The 21890-nt window shown below is 37.2% G+C and overlaps 2 protein-coding genes across 9 annotated transcripts in view; one reads left to right on the top strand and one right to left on the bottom strand.

Annotated features, from left to right (window-relative positions):
* The window catches only part of LOC131938025 (L-lactate transporter), a 28945-nt gene extending 18913 nt beyond the window's left edge, over positions 1–10032 (top strand). For 3 of the 4 annotated variants that reach the window (XM_059295845.1, XM_059295844.1, XM_059295843.1), the window contains one exon: positions 8990–10031. In XM_059295845.1, coding sequence (XP_059151828.1) covers positions 8990–9027 — 38 coding nt within the window. In that variant the 3' untranslated portion in view covers positions 9028–10031. Of the gene's footprint in view, positions 1–8989 lie in introns of all 4 variants that reach the window. The other variant, XM_059295846.1, reaches the window with a different exon arrangement.
* Positions 10033–11852: 1820 nt separating this feature from the next.
* Positions 11853–21890, bottom strand: part of LOC131938019 (high affinity copper uptake protein 1) — an 18367-nt gene continuing 8329 nt past the window's right edge. For 2 of the 5 annotated variants that reach the window (XM_059295827.1, XM_059295826.1), the window contains exons 2-5: positions 13049–13216; positions 12781–12847; positions 12520–12697; positions 11853–12364 (exon numbers count right to left, since the gene is read on the bottom strand). In XM_059295827.1, the coding sequence (XP_059151810.1) occupies positions 12163–12364; positions 12520–12697; positions 12781–12847; positions 13049–13192 (591 nt within the window). In that variant the 5' untranslated portion in view covers positions 13193–13216 and the 3' untranslated portion in view covers positions 11853–12162. Of the gene's footprint in view, positions 12365–12519; positions 12698–12780; positions 12848–13048; positions 13217–13669; positions 13694–13845; positions 13982–20896; positions 21029–21890 lie in introns of those variants that run through there. The other 3 variants (XM_059295824.1, XM_059295828.1, XM_059295823.1) reach the window with 3 other exon arrangements.

Below are 21890 nucleotides of genomic sequence, written 5' to 3'. Positions count from 1 at the left end.
CTAAACCAGCAGACAGTAAACTAAACTAAACCAGCAGACAGTAAACTAAACTAAACCAGCAGACAGTAAACTAAACCAGCAGACAGTAAACTAAACTAAACCAGCAGACAGTAAACTAAACCAGCAGACAGTAAACTAAACCAGCAGACAGTAAACTAAACTAAACCAGCAGACAGTAAACTAAACTAAACCAGCAGACAGTAAACTAAACCAGCAGACAGTTAACTAAACCAGCAGACAGTAAACTAAACTAAACCAGCAGACAGTAAACTAAACTAAACCAGCAGACAGTAAACTAAACTAAACCAGCAGACAGTAAACTAAACTAAACCAGCAGACAGTAAACTAAACTAAACCAGCAGACAGTAAACTAAACCAGCAGACAGTAAACTAAACTAAACCAGCAGACAGTAAACTAAACTAAACCAGCAGACAGTAAACTAAACTAAACCAGCAGACAGTAAACTAAACTAAACCAGCAGACAGTAAACTAAACTAAACCAGCAGACAGTAAACTAAACTAAACCAGCAGACAGTAAACTAAACTAAACTAGCAGACAGTAAACTAAACCAGCAGACAGTAAACTAAACAATCAGACAGTAAACTAAACCAGCAGACAGTAAACTAAACTAAACCAGCAGACAGTAAACTAAACTAAACCAGCAGACAGTAAACTAAACTAAACCAGCAGACAGTAAACTAAACTAAACCAGCAGACAGTAAACTAAACTAAACCAGCAGACAGTAAACTTAACCAGCAGACAGTAAACTAAACCAGCAGACAGTAAACTAAACCAGCAGACAGTAAACTAAACTAAACCAGCAGACAGTAAACTAAACTAAACCAGCAGACAGTAAACTAAACTAAACCAGCAGACAGTAAACTAAACTAAACCAGCAGACAGTAAACTAAACCAGCAGACAGTAAACTAAACTAAACCAGCAGACAGTAAACTAAACCAGCAGACAGTAAACTAAACTAAACCAGCAGACAGTAAACTAAACTAAACCAGCAGACAGTAAACTAAACCAGCAGACAGTAAACTAAACTAAACCAGCAGACAGTAAACTAAACTAAACCAGCAGACAGTAAACTAAACTAAACCAGCAGACAGTAAACTAAACTAAACAATCAGACAGTAAACTAAACCAGCAGACAGTAAACTAAACTAAACCAGCAGACAGTAAACTAAACTAAACCAGCAGACAGTAAACTAAACTAAACCAGCAGACAGTAAACTAAACTAAACCAGCAGACAGTAAACTAAACTAAACCAGCAGACAGTAAACTAAACCAGCAGACAGTAAACTTAACTAAACCAGCAGACAGTAAACTAGCCTAAACCAGCAGACAGTAAACTAAACTAAACTAGCAGACAGTAAACTAAACTAACAGACAGTAAACTAAACCAGCAGACAGTAAACTAAACTAAACCAGCAGACAGTAAACTAAACTAAACCAGCAGACAGTAAACTAAACTAGCAAACAGTAAACTAAACCAGCAGACAGTAAACTAAACTAAACCAGCAGACAGTAAACTAAACCAGCAGACAGTAAACTAAACTAAACCAGCAGACAGTAAACTAAACTAAACCAGCAGACAGTAAACTAAACCAGCAGACAGTAAACTAAACTAAACCAGCAGACAGTAAACTAAACTAAACCAGCAGACAGTAAACTAAACCAGCAGACAGTAAACTAAACTAAACCAGCAGACAGTAAACTAAACCAGCAGACAGTAAACTAAACCAGCAGACAGTAAACTAAACTAAACCAGCAGACAGTAAACTAAACTAAACCAGCAGACAGTAAACTAAACCAGCAGACAGTTAACTAAACCAGCAGACAGTAAACTAAACTAAACCAGCAGACAGTAAACTAAACTAAACCAGCAGACAGTAAACTAAACTAAACCAGCAGACAGTAAACTAAACTAAACCAGCAGACAGTAAACTAAACTAAACCAGCAGACAGTAAACTAGCCTAAACCAGCAGACAGTAAACTAAACTAAACTAGCAGACAGTAAACTAAACTAACAGACAGTAAACTAAACCAGCAGACAGTAAACTAAACTAAACCAGCAGACAGTAAACTAAACTAAACCAGCAGACAGTAAACTAAACTAGCAAACAGTAAACTAAACCAGCAGACAGTAAACTAAACTAAACCAGCAGACAGTAAACTAAACCAGCAGACAGTAAACTAAACTAAACCAGCAGACAGTAAACTAAACTAAACCAGCAGACAGTAAACTAAACCAGCAGACAGTAAACTAAACTAAACCAGCAGACAGTAAACTAAACTAAACCAGCAGACAGTAAACTAAACCAGCAGACAGTAAACTAAACTAAACCAGCAGACAGTAAACTAAACCAGCAGACAGTAAACTAAACTAAACCAGCAGACAGTAAACTAAACTAAACCAGCAGACAGTAAACTAAACCAGCAGACAGTTAACTAAACCAGCAGACAGTAAACTAAACTAAACCAGCAGACAGTAAACTAAACTAAACCAGCAGACAGTAAACTAAACTAAACCAGCAGACAGTAAACTAAACTAAACCAGCAGACAGTAAACTAAACTAAACCAGCAGACAGTAAACTAAACCAGCAGACAGTAAACTAAACTAAACCAGCAGACAGTAAACTAAACTAAACCAGCAGACAGTAAACTAAACTAAACCAGCAGACAGTAAACTAAACTAAACCAGCAGACAGTAAACTAAACTAAACCAGCAGACAGTAAACTAAACTAAACCAGCAGACAGTAAACTAAACTAAACTAGCAGACAGTAAACTAAACCAGCAGACAGTAAACTAAACAATCAGACAGTAAACTAAACCAGCAGACAGTAAACTAAACTAAACCAGCAGACAGTAAACTAAACTAAACCAGCAGACAGTAAACTAAACTAAACCAGCAGACAGTAAACTAAACTAAACCAGCAGACAGTAAACTAAACTAAACCAGCAGACAGTAAACTAAACTAAACCAGCAGACAGTAAACTAAACTAGCAGACAGTAAACTAAACTAAACCAGCAGACAGTAAACTAAACTAAACCAGCAGACAGTAAACTAAACTAAACCAGCAGACAGTAAACTAAACTAAACCAGCATACAGTAAACTAAACTAAACCAGCAGACAGTAAACTAAACTAAACCAGCAGACAGTAAACTAAACTAGCAGACAGTAAACTAAACTAAACTAGCAGACAGTAAACTAAACTAAACTAGCAGACAGTAAACTAAACCAGCAGACAGTAAACTAAACTAAACCAGCAGACAGTAAACTAAACTAAACCAGCAGACAGTAAACTAAACCAGCAGACAGTAAACTAAACTAGCAGACAGTAAACTAAACCAGCAGACAGTAAACTAAACAATCAGACAGTAAACTAAACCAGCAGACAGTAAACTAAACTAAACCAGCAGACAGTAAACTAAACTAAACCAGCAGACAGTAAACTAAACTAAACCAGCAGACAGTAAACTAAACTAAACCAGCAGACAGTAAACTAAACTAAACCAGCAGACAGTAAACTTAACCAGCAGACAGTAAACTAAACCAGCAGACAGTAAACTAAACCAGCAGACAGTAAACTAAACTAAACCAGCAGACAGTAAACTAAACTAAACCAGCAGACAGTAAACTAAACTAAACCAGCAGACAGTAAACTAAACTAAACCAGCAGACAGTAAACTAAACCAGCAGACAGTAAACTAAACTAAACCAGCAGACAGTAAACTAAACCAGCAGACAGTAAACTAAACTAAACCAGCAGACAGTAAACTAAACTAAACCAGCAGACAGTAAACTAAACCAGCAGACAGTAAACTAAACTAAACCAGCAGACAGTAAACTAAACTAAACCAGCAGACAGTAAACTAAACCAGCAGACAGTAAACTAAACTAAACAATCAGACAGTAAACTAAACCAGCAGACAGTAAACTAAACTAAACCAGCAGACAGTAAACTAAACTAAACCAGCAGACAGTAAACTAAACTAAACCAGCAGACAGTAAACTAAACTAAACCAGCAGACAGTAAACTAAACTAAACCAGCAGACAGTAAACTAAACCAGCAGACAGTAAACTTAACTAAACCAGCAGACAGTAAACTAGCCTAAACCAGCAGACAGTAAACTAAACTAAACTAGCAGACAGTAAACTAAACTAACAGACAGTAAACTAAACCAGCAGACAGTAAACTAAACTAAACCAGCAGACAGTAAACTAAACTAAACCAGCAGACAGTAAACTAAACTAGCAAACAGTAAACTAAACCAGCAGACAGTAAACTAAACTAAACCAGCAGACAGTAAACTAAACCAGCAGACAGTAAACTAAACTAAACCAGCAGACAGTAAACTAAACTAAACCAGCAGACAGTAAACTAAACCAGCAGACAGTAAACTAAACTAAACCAGCAGACAGTAAACTAAACTAAACCAGCAGACAGTAAACTAAACCAGCAGACAGTAAACTAAACTAAACCAGCAGACAGTAAACTAAACCAGCAGACAGTAAACTAAACCAGCAGACAGTAAACTAAACTAAACCAGCAGACAGTAAACTAAACTAAACCAGCAGACAGTAAACTAAACCAGCAGACAGTTAACTAAACCAGCAGACAGTAAACTAAACTAAACCAGCAGACAGTAAACTAAACTAAACCAGCAGACAGTAAACTAAACTAAACCAGCAGACAGTAAACTAAACTAAACCAGCAGACAGTAAACTAAACTAAACCAGCAGACAGTAAACTAAACCAGCAGACAGTAAACTAAACTAAACCAGCAGACAGTAAACTAAACTAAACCAGCAGACAGTAAACTAAACTAAACCAGCAGACAGTAAACTAAACTAAACCAGCAGACAGTAAACTAAACTAAACCAGCAGACAGTAAACTAAACTAAACCAGCAGACAGTAAACTAAACTAAACTAGCAGACAGTAAACTAAACCAGCAGACAGTAAACTAAACAATCAGACAGTAAACTAAACCAGCAGACAGTAAACTAAACTAAACCAGCAGACAGTAAACTAAACTAAACCAGCAGACAGTAAACTAAACTAAACCAGCAGACAGTAAACTAAACTAAACCAGCAGACAGTAAACTAAACTAAACCAGCAGACAGTAAACTTAACCAGCAGACAGTAAACTAAACCAGCAGACAGTAAACTAAACCAGCAGACAGTAAACTAAACTAAACCAGCAGACAGTAAACTAAACTAAACCAGCAGACAGTAAACTAAACTAAACCAGCAGACAGTAAACTAAACTAAACCAGCAGACAGTAAACTAAACCAGCAGACAGTAAACTAAACTAAACCAGCAGACAGTAAACTAAACCAGCAGACAGTAAACTAAACTAAACCAGCAGACAGTAAACTAAACTAAACCAGCAGACAGTAAACTAAACCAGCAGACAGTAAACTAAACTAAACCAGCAGACAGTAAACTAAACTAAACCAGCAGACAGTAAACTAAACCAGCAGACAGTAAACTAAACTAAACAATCAGACAGTAAACTAAACCAGCAGACAGTAAACTAAACTAAACCAGCAGACAGTAAACTAAACTAAACCAGCAGACAGTAAACTAAACTAAACCAGCAGACAGTAAACTAAACTAAACCAGCAGACAGTAAACTAAACTAAACCAGCAGACAGTAAACTAAACCAGCAGACAGTAAACTTAACTAAACCAGCAGACAGTAAACTAGCCTAAACCAGCAGACAGTAAACTAAACTAAACTAGCAGACAGTAAACTAAACTAACAGACAGTAAACTAAACCAGCAGACAGTAAACTAAACTAAACCAGCAGACAGTAAACTAAACTAAACCAGCAGACAGTAAACTAAACTAGCAAACAGTAAACTAAACCAGCAGACAGTAAACTAAACTAAACCAGCAGACAGTAAACTAAACCAGCAGACAGTAAACTAAACTAAACCAGCAGACAGTAAACTAAACTAAACCAGCAGACAGTAAACTAAACCAGCAGACAGTAAACTAAACTAAACCAGCAGACAGTAAACTAAACTAAACCAGCAGACAGTAAACTAAACCAGCAGACAGTAAACTAAACTAAACCAGCAGACAGTAAACTAAACCAGCAGACAGTAAACTAAACCAGCAGACAGTAAACTAAACTAAACCAGCAGACAGTAAACTAAACTAAACCAGCAGACAGTAAACTAAACCAGCAGACAGTTAACTAAACCAGCAGACAGTAAACTAAACTAAACCAGCAGACAGTAAACTAAACTAAACCAGCAGACAGTAAACTAAACTAAACCAGCAGACAGTAAACTAAACTAAACCAGCAGACAGTAAACTAAACTAAACCAGCAGACAGTAAACTAGCCTAAACCAGCAGACAGTAAACTAAACTAAACTAGCAGACAGTAAACTAAACTAACAGACAGTAAACTAAACCAGCAGACAGTAAACTAAACTAAACCAGCAGACAGTAAACTAAACTAAACCAGCAGACAGTAAACTAAACTAGCAAACAGTAAACTAAACCAGCAGACAGTAAACTAAACTAAACCAGCAGACAGTAAACTAAACCAGCAGACAGTAAACTAAACTAAACCAGCAGACAGTAAACTAAACTAAACCAGCAGACAGTAAACTAAACCAGCAGACAGTAAACTAAACTAAACCAGCAGACAGTAAACTAAACTAAACCAGCAGACAGTAAACTAAACCAGCAGACAGTAAACTAAACTAAACCAGCAGACAGTAAACTAAACCAGCAGACAGTAAACTAAACTAAACCAGCAGACAGTAAACTAAACTAAACCAGCAGACAGTAAACTAAACCAGCAGACAGTTAACTAAACCAGCAGACAGTAAACTAAACTAAACCAGCAGACAGTAAACTAAACTAAACCAGCAGACAGTAAACTAAACTAAACCAGCAGACAGTAAACTAAACTAAACCAGCAGACAGTAAACTAAACTAAACCAGCAGACAGTAAACTAAACCAGCAGACAGTAAACTAAACTAAACCAGCAGACAGTAAACTAAACTAAACCAGCAGACAGTAAACTAAACTAAACCAGCAGACAGTAAACTAAACTAAACCAGCAGACAGTAAACTAAACTAAACCAGCAGACAGTAAACTAAACTAAACCAGCAGACAGTAAACTAAACTAAACTAGCAGACAGTAAACTAAACCAGCAGACAGTAAACTAAACAATCAGACAGTAAACTAAACCAGCAGACAGTAAACTAAACTAAACCAGCAGACAGTAAACTAAACTAAACCAGCAGACAGTAAACTAAACTAAACCAGCAGACAGTAAACTAAACTAAACCAGCAGACAGTAAACTAAACTAAACCAGCAGACAGTAAACTTAACCAGCAGACAGTAAACTAAACCAGCAGACAGTAAACTAAACCAGCAGACAGTAAACTAAACTAAACCAGCAGACAGTAAACTAAACTAAACCAGCAGACAGTAAACTAAACTAAACCAGCAGACAGTAAACTAAACTAAACCAGCAGACAGTAAACTAAACCAGCAGACAGTAAACTAAACTAAACCAGCAGACAGTAAACTAAACCAGCAGACAGTAAACTAAACTAAACCAGCAGACAGTAAACTAAACTAAACCAGCAGACAGTAAACTAAACCAGCAGACAGTAAACTAAACTAAACCAGCAGACAGTAAACTAAACTAAACCAGCAGACAGTAAACTAAACCAGCAGACAGTAAACTAAACCAGCAGACAGTAAACTAAACTAAACAATCAGACAGTAAACTAAACTAAACCAGCAGACAGTAAACTAAACTAAACCAGCAGACAGTAAACTAAACTAAACCAGCAGACAGTAAACTAAACTAAACCAGCAGACAGTAAACTAAACTAAACCAGCAGACAGTAAACTAAACTAAACCAGCAGACAGTAAACTAAACCAGCAGACAGTAAACTTAACTAAACCAGCAGACAGTAAACTAGCCTAAACCAGCAGACAGTAAACTAAACTAAACTAGCAGACAGTAAACTAAACTAACAGACAGTAAACTAAACCAGCAGACAGTAAACTAAACTAAACCAGCAGACAGTAAACTAAACTAAACCAGCAGACAGTAAACTAAACTAGCAAACAGTAAACTAAACCAGCAGACAGTAAACTAAACTAAACCAGCAGACAGTAAACTAAACCAGCAGACAGTAAACTAAACTAAACCAGCAGACAGTAAACTAAACTAAACCAGCAGACAGTAAACTAAACCAGCAGACAGTAAACTAAACTAAACCAGCAGACAGTAAACTAAACTAAACCAGCAGACAGTAAACTAAACCAGCAGACAGTAAACTAAACTAAACCAGCAGACAGTAAACTAAACCAGCAGACAGTAAACTAAACCAGCAGACAGTAAACTAAACTAAACCAGCAGACAGTAAACTAAACTAAACCAGCAGACAGTAAACTAAACCAGCAGACAGTTAACTAAACCAGCAGACAGTAAACTAAACTAAACCAGCAGACAGTAAACTAAACTAAACCAGCAGACAGTAAACTAAACTAAACCAGCAGACAGTAAACTAAACTAAACCAGCAGACAGTAAACTAAACTAAACCAGCAGACAGTAAACTAAACCAGCAGACAGTAAACTAAACTAAACCAGCAGACAGTAAACTAAACTAAACCAGCAGACAGTAAACTAAACTAAACCAGCAGACAGTAAACTAAACTAAACCAGCAGACAGTAAACTAAACTAAACCAGCAGACAGTAAACTAAACCAGCAGACAGTAAACTAAACTAAACCAGCAGACAGTAAACTAAACTAAACCAGCAGACAGTAAACTAAACTAAACCAGCAGACAGTAAACTAAACCAGCAGACAGTAAACTAAACTAAACCAGCAGACAGTAAACTAAACCAGCAAATAATAAAGGAAAGGACAGTGTGTGTCTGTCCAGATTTCTAAAATTTTTCTCTTCCTGCCAGGCACGTTGGCGCTGCTGTTCCTACATGATCCCAGCTGATGACGTCAGAACATGCAAGAGATACACGGATATTTTCTGGGACTCACTAAATTATTACAAAATAATAAACACTTCATTATATCGTGTCAACGTTTGATGTAAATCATATGCATTTATTTATGCATATAGATGTATATATTTATATGTATATACTTGTATATATATCTTTATATTTATAAATTCAAACTATATATTTATAAATACATTTGTAAATATATATATATATATATATATATATATATATATATATATATATATATATATATATATATATAAGAAATTAATAGAATGTATTTTTATAATTCTAACTATAAATTTCTAAAACTCAGCAATGTTTACAAGTTTGTAAATATATTTATTTGTCAGAATGAAGAGGTCATAAAATCTGCAATATGTGTAGAGCTTTAAATACTGCGTGCTTATGTAGAGAAAAATTATTTTGTTTTAAAATGAATGTATATATAAAGCAATTTTTATTTACAGATGGTAATAAATTTGCAAGAAATATTCATTTATAAAAACATGCATGAGTAGAAATTTAATTTTTTTTTTTTAAAAATGACGTCTATAGAGATCTAAACATAATGTTGCGGATTTATAAGTTTGATGCATTGTAAAGATTTATTTTCTGTCAGCTTGAGCTCTAATGATATGTCTGTTTATTTCTATTGGATTCCTACAATTGTATCCATTTTCAACACCAAACGCTTGACATATTTTCTGATTAGAGAATATGAGTTTATTTACTGATCAACTAGAATTTAGAAGTTAGATTGTTCTGGTCGAAGAAAAAGTAAGGAAAATCAATATAGGTCTAGCTATTCTAAGACAAACCATTATAAAAAACACAATGAATAATTGAGTCATTTGGCTGAAATAATTTAGGGCATACGTCTTTCATAAAAATGTTTTTATCTTAGCAATGGAATGGGTTAAAAATTAATAATTGACCACAGTTCACAGTGAAATACTCAATGCATGCCAATCGGCTAATTTAATCCCATAACATTAACGGCCGTATCCGGCCACTACTGCGTCAATCCCGCAACGGCCAAATCCGGCCGCAAAATAGACGGCTCAGGCGTTGATAAATGGCAACGGAACTGTAGCCCATAAAAATGAAATCTCACGTCTGCGAGGCCAGGGGAGACTACTGACAAAATTAATAACAATAATAATATATTTTATAATATTGATTCATGCCGGAGGTATTGTAGTTTTAAAATGACTTTCAATTTTCTAACAAGTTGGATAAATCATGGCGCTGGACCCTCATTTGGATGAGGATATTGATAAGCATTATTATGATTGATGTAGAAGTAGATTATGAATTGATAAATGATAAAGAAAGTGGGGTAATCTACCGTTTTGGGTACGTAAATAAAATCGCCCGCGGCTTTTAATGTACGAAAACGTTACCGACCTCATTGTCAAGGCTGTAATAGAAGTATATTGTGATATGTTTGTGTCAAATATTATAGATAAATGAATAATAAACCTAAATCAATGGCTAAATATATCAATATAGGCCCGAAATTAACTTTAAACAGCAGTGTCTGCAAGCAAGATTTGCTATATAAACAGCAGCCATTTGTAAAATAGAGTGACTTCCGCCTGAATCTCGCGCTATAAGTCTATAAAAATAAAACTTTAACAAGATGGCTGCTATAGTCAATGAGCATGGTTGAATCTGTTGGAAACATCGCTGGCGTTCATTTATTACTGAAAAGTTTTAATTCAATTGTTTAAAAACAGGTACATAAATGAAACAAGGAAACATTTTTGTATTTTTCAAAACATAAATCCTCCTCAAAATGTGAAATAATTATTAAAATTTAAGGAGTCACCTGTTTTTCACATTACAAGTCGCGGGCGATTTTACGTACCTAAAACAATAGATTACTGAAAGTGGCAATGTGTATTTTTAGTTATGAAGATAATGCTAGTTCTAGTAGACCAAGATCGAATGAACAATTCATTGAAGAAAGTGATCGATACAAGTCAACAATTTTGACTGAGGTACAGCTTCGTGATTTCGTTGAACATTTAGGTCCATGCACTCCAATAAATATTGATGATACTTTAGAAAGATAACTTACATGTGGATCAATCAGTGCTTAATACAATGCACTTTATTTCTTGTATTTATGGTGCTATTAAATTTTTTCTGAACCAACCATTGGAAAGTGCTGAGTCATTTCCCTTTGGCTGGGGTTTCAGAGTATTACATTTACATTTTGGAGTGGCAGGGATTGAAATTGAATTTAATTAAAGCAAACAAATTTTAAGTGGTAGCGCCACGTGTCTAGCTGGGCAATGTAAACACATCACATAAGCCACAATGCTCTGGCTAAATTCTGACATTGATGCAATTCTAGGCAGTGGCGTAGCGAGGTCGGGTGTCACCCCCCAGAGGCGTAGCAACCCTTCCCGGGGACTAACTTTCAAGTTTTCGATTTGCACCCCCCCCCCCTTCAGGTGTCACCCGGTGCGGTCCGCACCCCCCCCCCCCCCTCCCCTGGTTTTAGGTTCTTTTATTCAACTGACTGGGCAAGGCTTATTTAAACTTTTTTTTTACAGTGATAAACTTTATCACATTTCATCTGATTCACATTTGAAATCAATCCACTCCACTAGTCAAGTAAGAGCCAAGTCTACAATTATAAAGCCAGCAGTGGCAAACATAGCTGTTCTAATTATAAGGCAATATATAACAATTCAACTGATCAATTAGTAAACATTTAATTTTAACATGTGTTTCTAGTTAACGTTACAAAGGCAAAATTTTGATAGACAACATGTGCAGAAAAAATCCAATCCACATATCAATGTTTGAAACTGTTTAATCAAATATTCAGCTCTTTTTTACCCTTGACTTGCAGACAAAAATTGGTGCACATTTTATTATGCTAAATAATTTTACTTTTTGCCTTTAGTAAAAATACATTTGAATACAAAATTTTTGATTATGCAAAGAAAAGAATGAATGAATAAAATGTGTGTTTACAATAAGACACTATAAGGAGAGAATCATTTCATTACAATTAAAGACTTATTTTTATCATCATATAACTTGCCATATATAACAGCAGAAGAATTCAACAGTTTTTGTCAGACTATATGAGAACTGTCTTGTTAGTGACAGTGCTCATTAGAATCCACGACAACCGCACGCTTCCACCCAAAACAAAAATAGCCAACCCCAGCACCCAGCACCACAGCCAGACAGAGCCAGACATTGTAGGTCATAAAGACCAGCATCAGGCAGTAGGAGACAAACACTTGGATCACATGCAGCACAGTCTGTACCAGGTGACCCTGACTTAACATGCGGTTCCTGCAACAAACAAGCATAGAGGCTTTTGGTGGGATTGTTGGACTTTTTGGTGGGATTGTTGGACTTTATGGTGGGTTTGTTGGAGCAGGTGGGGTGGGATTGTAAACTTACGCAATAGAAGAGTTGTAGCAGGTGGGGTGGGATTGTAAACTTACGCAATAGAAGAGTTCTGTGTCCTCATGACCATGTGTTCGTGGCTGGAGCTGGCTGGCAGCTTCTGGTCCACGTAGGAGGCTGAAGCCAACGAGCGCTGGAGCAGCCACTCCCTGACAAATTTCAGGCCTTCATACAAGATGGCCACAAAAAAAATAACAAAACATGCCCCAACCATCGCTGAAATGGATAATAAAATATCAGAAAACGTTCATACTATCTTCTAAAGGACAGATTTCTTTTAACCATTGAAAAAAACATACCCCCATCTGATTGTGTCATACAACTTTCAAACAACACGTACTCCATAGAGCCTACATGGAAGTACATCTGTGGAAAGTCAGGGGGTTGGGGGTTAGAATGATCCAATTTGTGTTCAAACATTAATGATATTGATTATCTTAAGAAACCAAACTTAGGACTTACAAAAATCATATTTGAAATTTAAAAAATTGGAATAAATTTGTACTGAGTTAAATTTTTCCAGCTAATTGTTGACTAAAATAAGAAACAAGCCACAAGTAAACCTACTTGCATCATGTCCATGCCACCCATGTTATGGCCACTATGGTCCATGTTATGGCCACTATGGTCCATGGTTGTGGCCTCCATTCCACCATGATTGTGGCCCATGGCCGTGGTGCTATCCATCATGTTATGGTGGTCGTGGTTCATGCTGGGTGCTGGTGCTGGTTCAGTCTGTGAACAACAGCTGAGATAATAAAAGCCCAGTCTACCAAGGTGACATGAGTTATTTGCCCCTATTACAAGACATCCGCTTATCTAACCCAGTGATTGGCCCTTGTGGAATGTCGCCACTGACAACAATGCAATAAAACTGTTGACCCCGATAAAACGGCAAGCTCACTTCAGTGCCGGATACATGGAGCAGTCAAATACGATGGGGCGGTGTAGGGGGGGGGGGGGGCGGTTCAGTACTAGAAAGTTGAGTAACAAATGCAAAACGGTTGGTCAAACTGTAAGTAAGACGATTATTTCAACAAATTCAATTCATTCGACCGTCAATTCCTGGAATAAAACTGGCTAATTTCACAGCAAAAAAAAATTAACCAAGAAAATACGTGAGGTCAAGAGTCAAGGACGTTTTATTATCCGTCAGATAGAGTGGACAAGTTATCTTCTCCTGATTACCGGCGCCATCTATTGGTCACGCTCGTACGATCGCCGCAGCTGATCAGATAGCTCGGGGACGTTCTGACCTACATTCGTTGGTTTTTTTTTCCATTGTTTTCGCATTACACACGTGACGTATTGATAGAAACCTCCGAGAGAAACTTGAAATGTCAACGTAAGCCAGCATGCACTGCCTATTACATCGTGGTCGACTCATCCTTAACAGTGTGAAATAGTGCTTTTGTAACAAGTTGTAACCCTATCCAACAACAGAACTACACTAAAACGCTGGATGCAAACAATGAGATCTAGATCTAGTTGGAGAGAAAAAACCTCGCCTCATCAGATGATCTGCTAGTGTAACAATCTCTAGTACTTAAAGTTTACAACGTGTCACGGACTATTTATAGAAATGATTAACTACCGCTTGAAACAAAGTTCACATAAATTCACGACAAGAAATTAAACGTCGCCCACCTCATGGGAGATTTTTGTTATGAGTTGGGTGGAGAGGGGCGAGGCTTGTGTTTCATTTAGCTAGATCACGGGTTCCCAAACTGTTTCGAGTGGCGACCCCCTGTTATGAAAACGGGTTGTCCGCTACCCCAATAAAATTAAATGTCGAAATTTGTAAAGAAATTAATAAACACCAAACTAAGATTTTCTAGTATAATTTCAATAATTTTTACTAACGGTTTTAATGTGTAAGATTGATCGGGGAGCTAATTTTTTTACTTTTTTCTTCTTCTTCGTTTGAACTCGAGACTTTTTTCGAATTTATCAACCATGAGCTTTGTCTACTCGACCATGCTTCCATCACAATTAAGGATTACGTGTCAATTAGTTTTGCGCCACTGAGGCCATTGACTCCGATTTCAGCCTGCTTTTCTTTTTGGATTTGCTTCCATAGCCTTTGTCCAACCAAGAACAAACTACAAGGCAGCAGTTGTTTGATTTTGGAGTGTCTCTCCTAGAAGAGTTGCTGTCCCCAGCTAACGAGCCTCATCTGCCCGAGGGTTTGAACTCGAGACTTTTCGGTTTAGCAACCATGAGCTTTACCGACTCGACCACGCCGACCCGTTACAGCTAGGTTAATGAAATTTCATATTTTTTTAATAAAAAATCGTAGATCTGTATCAACTTTTGAGCGATTTCCGATAACCGGAAGTGGTACTTTTTCTACTTTGAACTTTTCAAAAGCCTATAAATTGAGTACCATTTCAGATAAATGAAATTTCACAAGTAAAAGATCTAATTCTCTACCTTCTGTCAAATTTTGAGTAATTTCCGTTGACCGGAAGTACTAATTTACGCTATTTTCGATTTCTCAAAAAAAACGCATGTAAATTAAGTACTAATAATATTACGCACTATTATGCACATTTTGTTTTGACGTTCGCTTGGTGCGCAATTTTTTTTTCTACTAGATTCTATTATATTGTTAAAAGTTTAAGTAAACAAAAATCAAGTCTATATTCCGAGTTGCCATCCCACGTAGTGTTATATTAGAATATTCGAGAAAGTTTAGGGGAGATAACTCCCGGTTTATTCTATTAAGTCCATTCGCCCGTCCACGGTAATATCAAAACATTTGATGGACTGGTGGCTACCTCCAAGATTTGACTGGTGGCTACCTCCAACTATGATAGACTGGTGGCTACCTCCAACATTTGACTGGTGGCTACCTCCAACATTTGACTGGTGGCTACCTCCAACTATGATAGACTGGTGGCTACCTCCAACATTTGACTGGTGGCTACCTCCAACATTTGACTGGTGGCTACCTCCAACTATGATAGACTGGTGGCTACCTCCAACTATGATAGACTGGTGGCTACCTCCAACTATGATAGACTGGTGGCTACCTCCAACATTTGACTGGTGGCTACCTCCAACTATGATAGACTGGTGGCTACCTCCAACTATGATAGACTGGTGGCTACCTCCAACATTTGACTGGTGGCTACCTCCAACATTTGACTGGTGGCTACCTCCAACTATGATAGACTGGTGGCTACCTCCAACTATGATAGACTGGTGGCTACCTCCAACATTTGACTGGTGGCTACCTCCAACTATGATAGACTGGTGGCTACCTCCAACATTTGACTGGTGGCTACCTCCAACTATGATAGACTGGTGGCTACCTCCAACATTTGACTGGTGGCTACCTCCAACTATGATAGACTGGTGGCTACCTCCAACATTTGACTGGTGGCTACCTCCAACTATGATAGACTGGTGGCTACCTCCAACATTTGACTGGTGGCTACCTCCAACTATGATAGACTGGTGGCTACCTCCAACTATGATAGACTGGTGGCTACCTCCAACATTTGACTGGTGGCTACCTCCAACATTTGATAGACTGCCGGCTACCTCCAACCCGCCCCGCCCCCTCCCTCGCTCTCCAGGCATGCGCCATAAACCATATAGCCACCACCCCCACCAGTCTGGTGAGCTATGGTTCACGCCGAATGTTTAGAATCTTAGAGACGGGCCGAATTAGCGACGGCTATAGAGTCCTTTCATATGACGTCACGTCCGTTCGTGATACCTACGCCCGCCGCCACAGTGGTGTACACCAGACGTAAACACAATCAGCTGTTCACCAGCGCTGGACGTGTTCACCAGCGCTGGACGTGTTCACCGTATGTAAAGAACCGCACCCGCGGAAAGGGAAAAATATGTTAAAAAACTTGAACTCTAAGGAATTGAAGATCCTTATACTGTTATTGACAGTTTCGTAGATAATATAAATATGTGGCCAAAATTTCTAAATAAAAATACTGTTAGTAATACTGTTTGCGTTTAGAGTTTAAGTAGACGAATCTGATCAAATGCAGTTCTCGATACTTTGTTTCGGGTAAGGACAGTAAAATAATAAACTTCATTTTAATTATAAAAGATAACTATTAATAAAAGACAAAGTCAAAAGTAATAATAAGAAGAATAAGATCTAATAGTAGGCCTAATAATAGTGTTTTAATATCTAGATCTAGAATATAGCTCTAAACATGGCGTAAACAAAATTCGGACCACAGATCTAGATTCTGGATTTAGGGTGACTGACTCCACTGGGTAGACATAGAATCTAGAATCTACTTCTTTACTTAAATTTAATTACAAAATTTAGATCTATATTCGATTCGATCTACACCCATAATAAATCAAAAGTAGTCATAATACTATTATAGGCCTAATAAAGCATTTAATTGTCTCTAAGATCTAAATTCTCGCTCTATAATCTAATCATTTTTTTTAGCAAACGAAATTTTCTGAAATTGAAATAGATTGTATGACTAGACTTAGATCTAGAATCTGCTACTTAAATTAAATTGTAAAAACTTTATACAAGCATGTAGTTGATATTACTGTAGTAGAAGGCTTTAATAAATTACTAAGGCCTACCTACTTTGTTGTCTTTTTACAGCAATATGTATCTGATACTGGACTGAGTTTAATTAAATTCAAATTCATATCTAGTAATTGGTCTACTAAGTTTTTGTAGCCTAGTAGTACAATCTAGATCATACCAGCCAACAACAAATAACCACGTTATTATTATTTGGTTAATGATTAGGCTAAATTTTTTTTAAATCCACTGTTTATAAAAGAAACAAATCAAGCTAGAAACATTATAAGTGAGATGGTTTAGAATAATAACATTGGACCCAGTCTACAATTGATACAATTGCAGGTCTACATAGGGCCTACAGTCTAGTAGTTTACAGTAGGCACCTAGTGTGTAGCTAGTATACTAGTGTGTAGCTGTCCAGAGTTAAGATTCTTAATGCCTTAATGCTTTCCCCTGATAAGCCATGTGTGCTATAAATGACATAACATAACATCGAGGTGAGAAATGTTGAGGGGAGAGCAGTGGGACTTTCCCCTTTGTTCTCCCTGCTGGGCCCTGAGGGTCAAAATTATATAAGAAATACTATCTCTGTGAGGCTGGGTATCACGGAGGTGAGACATTTTCATGGGAGGGCAGGGCAGACTCCTCTTTGGTTTTATTGTGGGCTAGATACAGGTGGGGGCAGCCACCATGAGGGTTGAACATCAGTATTAATGTGTCTGATCACTTCCCTGCTGGATTATAAGGTCTTAAATTGTATAACATGCTACCCCGATTGGTTATTACCCATGGATTATATTAGTCGTTGTAGTGTGGGTTTTGTAGGAGTTAAGTGGTCTCACGTTTGCTACAGTAGATAACCTATAATATATTACTTCATTTGATCAGATTCGTCTACTTAAACTCTAAACGCAAACGGTATTACTAACAGTATTTTTATTTAGAAATTTTGGCTACATATTTATATTATCCACGAAACTGTCAATAACAGTATAAGGATCTTCAATTCCTAAGAGTTCAAGTTTTTAAACATATTTTTCCCTTTCCGCGGGTGCGGTTCTTTACATTCGGTGAACACGTCCAGCGCTGGTGAACACGTCCAGCGCTGGTGAACAGCTGATTGTGTTTACGTCTGATGTACACCACTGTGGCGGCGGGCGTAGGTATCACGTGATTTAGGTCACGTGTTTGCAAGGACTCTATAGGGGCAGATAATTTAGTTTTAAGCGATTGAAGGGGAGGTAACATGTTCTGCTTGATCTTTTAATTGTCGTCTGTTAACTGTCGTCACGGACGGCTGCTTTCACGGGGGGGGGGGGGGGGGGGGGGGGGGAAGAGAGAATGGGAGAAAAAGGTTGAGGATAATCGTCCTTCTCGAGTTACTGACAGTGTTACTGATAGCAATATATTTTCAGTCGCAGCATTGGTAGTGTCGAATTCACTAATTATGAATTACTGAAAAGTAGAAAATAAAATAAATAAATAGCTGCGTTTGTAACGGATATAATACTTATATGAAAAGTCATCAACCTAGCTGTAACGGTACTCAAGTTATCGTCTTCATAGACCTCAGACATACGGAAAAAATTGCAAAACTAAGCTTTTCCGGCTCAGGGAGGCGAAAAACGTCGAAATCTGTGAAAATCTCGATTTCGATTTATTTCTCGATTCCAATACTTCATCTATACTTCGAGAAAGTAAAAACTGACCCAGATCTAATTATAGCTTGACAAACATTTTGAATTGGTTCAGCTCGGCTTGTAGCGACAGGGGAAGCAACAAGAGAACATCTTCAGCTGGGGTCCCTTTTTGATCAAACTCTTCACGTGCACAATGACGTCGGCAGTCTTGGTCGTGACGTCACTATATAAACACCTGGTGTAAGACAATCACGTGCTCAATGAGCCAGAGACAATCGTGCGATAAACAAAAGTCACGTGTTCGTGGACACCAACAATTGGTGACGTCACTCCCCTCGGTGACACCAGTTTGTATTAGAGTAATCCCCCCCCCCCCTAAACTTTCTCTTATATTTACTTTCTCGTATACAGAGTATAGAGGAAGTATTATAATCGTGCACAAAAATCACTTGAAATTGTGAGTTTTCACCGTTTTACATCGCAGTACTTCATGATGTACGGAGTATTTTGATCGGGAGAAAATAATTTGACAACGTTTTAAGGGTCATCGAGTCGGAAAAACTTTGCAATTCTGCCCGTGTGGTTGTCCGTGTGTCTGTGAACATGATAGCTTAAGTAACGTTACAGTTAGGTGGACGAAATTTCATACATAAGTATTATATCAAATTTGAAGTTTTATATAAACTTTTAAGCGATTTCCGGTAACAGGAAGTGAGACTTATTCTACTTTCGGCTTTTCAAAAGCCAATAACTTAAATACATTTTCAGTTAGAAGAAATTTGACATGTATGTAGAATATCTAATTCTATGTTTCTGAACAATTTTTTGTCATTTCCAGTGATAGGAAGTAGTACTTTACCCTATTTCCGATTTCTCAAAAACACAAATGAATTTATTTTTAACTTGATTCCTGCGTCTTTCTTTATAAAGTACTAATGTTTCGTACTATTATACACAGATTATTTGCAGTTTATTTGTTGGGCTTTTATTTTTACTTGTTTCCGTTCATCAGAAATCACTCAAAATTTAAAAGAAAAAATTGAATAAGATCTCAGACTTACGTGTGAAATTTTTCGTCCACCTAACTGAAACGGTAGCTAAGTTATCGGTATATTAGAAACCATAAATAAAGTAACACTTCCAGTTAACCGTTCAAAAGCTGATCAAAATGTATTGCAACGTTGGCAATGTATCGCTTATACGTTCATTTTCGTTGACCGGACTTAAACGGTGTTAGCTTTTGATAAACCGGGTGGAGCTAGTGAGGCAGACCCCAGCGGCTGGCTGATACTAGATCTAGGTGGAAACAAAACCACGGGCAATTTTAAACTGTAGGAATCTGTTGAAAGAAAAATCCAATTTAAAACTGTAGGAATCTGTTGAAAGAAAAATCCAATTAAAAACTTTAGGAATCTGTTGTAAGAAAAATCCAATTTAAAACTGTAGGAATCTGTTGTAAGAAAAAATCCAATTTAAAACTGTAGGAATCTGTTGTAAGAAAAATCCAATTTAAAACTGTAGGAATCTGTTGTAAGAAAAATCCAATTTAAAACTGTAGGAATCTGTTGAAAGAAAAATCCAATTTAAAACTGTAGGAATCTGTTGAAAGAAAAGGGCAATTTAAAACTGTAGGAATCTGTTGTAAGAAAAATCCAATTTAAAACTGTAGGAATCTGTTGTAAGAAAAATCCAATTTAAAACTGTAGGAATCTGTTGTGTGAAAAATCCAATTTAAAACTTTAGGAATCTGTTGAAAGAAAAATCCAATTTAAAACTGTCGGAATATGTTGAAAGAAAAATCCAATTTAAAACTGTAGGAATCTGTTGAAAGAAAAAATCCAATTTAAAACTGTAGGAATCTGTTGAAAGAAAAAATCCAATTTAAAACTGTAGGAATCTGTTGAAAGAAAAAATCCAATTTAAAACTGTAGGAATCTGTTGAAAGAAAAAATCCAATTTAAAACTGTAGGAATCTGTTGAAAGAAAAATCCAATTTAAAACTTTAGAAATCTGTTGAAAGAAAAATCCAATTTAAAACTGTAGGAATCTGTTGAAAGAAAAATCCAATTTAAAACTTTAGGAATCTGTTGTAAGAAAAGGGCAATTTAAAACTGTAGGAATCTGTTGAAAGAAAAGGTCAATTTAAAACTTTAGGAATCTGTTGTAAGAAAAGGCCAATTTAAAACTGTAGGAATCTGTTGTAAGAAAAGGCCAATTTAAAACTGTAGGAATCTGTTGAAAACTTACACGTGCCCAGCGAGTAGAGGAGAGGCCAGGGTTAGATAACTCGTCTAATGTTGCCACACGCTAGCAACACCACTCTGACACGCCAGGTCAAAGGTCAGCAGGACAAGAGGGACATGTGACGGCGGAAGAATGGACTAAAAATAGAACTAGCAACAAAACACGTGACGTCACTCGTACAGGGGGGAGGGGGTCGAGAGAAAGGAATATGTTGCTAATGCAGTATAATATGTCGTGGGGCAAAGTCCTAATATCATGGTCCACAAGTCCTAATATCATGGCCCACAAGTTTTAATATCATGGCCCACAAGTCCTTATATCATGGCCCACAAGTTTTAATATCATGGCCTACAAGTCCTTATATCATGGCCCACAAGTCCCAATATCATGACCCACAAGTCCTAATATCATGGCCCACAAGTCCTTATATCATGGCCCACAAGTCCTTATCATGGCCCACAAGTCCTTATATCATGGCCCACAAGTCCTTATCATGGCCCACAAGTCCTTATATTATGGCCCACAAGTCCTTATATCATGGCCCACAAGTCCTTATCATGGCCCACAAGTCCTTATATCATGGCCCACAAGTCCCAATATCATGACCCACAAGTCCTTATATCATGGCCCACAAGTCCTTATATCATGGCCCACAAGTCCTTATATCATGGCCCACAAAACTATGTACCATAAAAAAAAAGTCACACCTCAGCAGAATGTGGTAAAGAGAGTTTGTTGGCCTAGTAAGAGTAATTGCATCCAAAATTCATATTTGATAATCAAACTATTTTTGCAACACCAATTTAAAAAAATGCTATCAATGTTTTATATTGTACTAGACCACCTGTCATCCTTTGGATAACTTTATGTTTCAGGGGTCATCCATAAATGACATCACATCTGTCACTTATCGTAACAAAAAAACCAGACCCCACATTCAAAAGACGTCACACCTCAGACGTTTTTTTTTAAAATACCCTTTTCTGCTGAGCATGGG

Source organism: Physella acuta, unplaced genomic scaffold, assembly GCF_028476545.2.
Source record: "Physella acuta isolate Inbredline_101_S28 unplaced genomic scaffold, ASM2847654v3 ptg000228l, whole genome shotgun sequence".
NCBI classification, from domain to species: Eukaryota; Metazoa; Mollusca; class Gastropoda; family Physidae; genus Physella; species Physella acuta.
The sequence above is the reverse complement of the archived record's forward strand: the minus strand, read 5'-3'. Positions and strand labels throughout refer to the sequence as shown.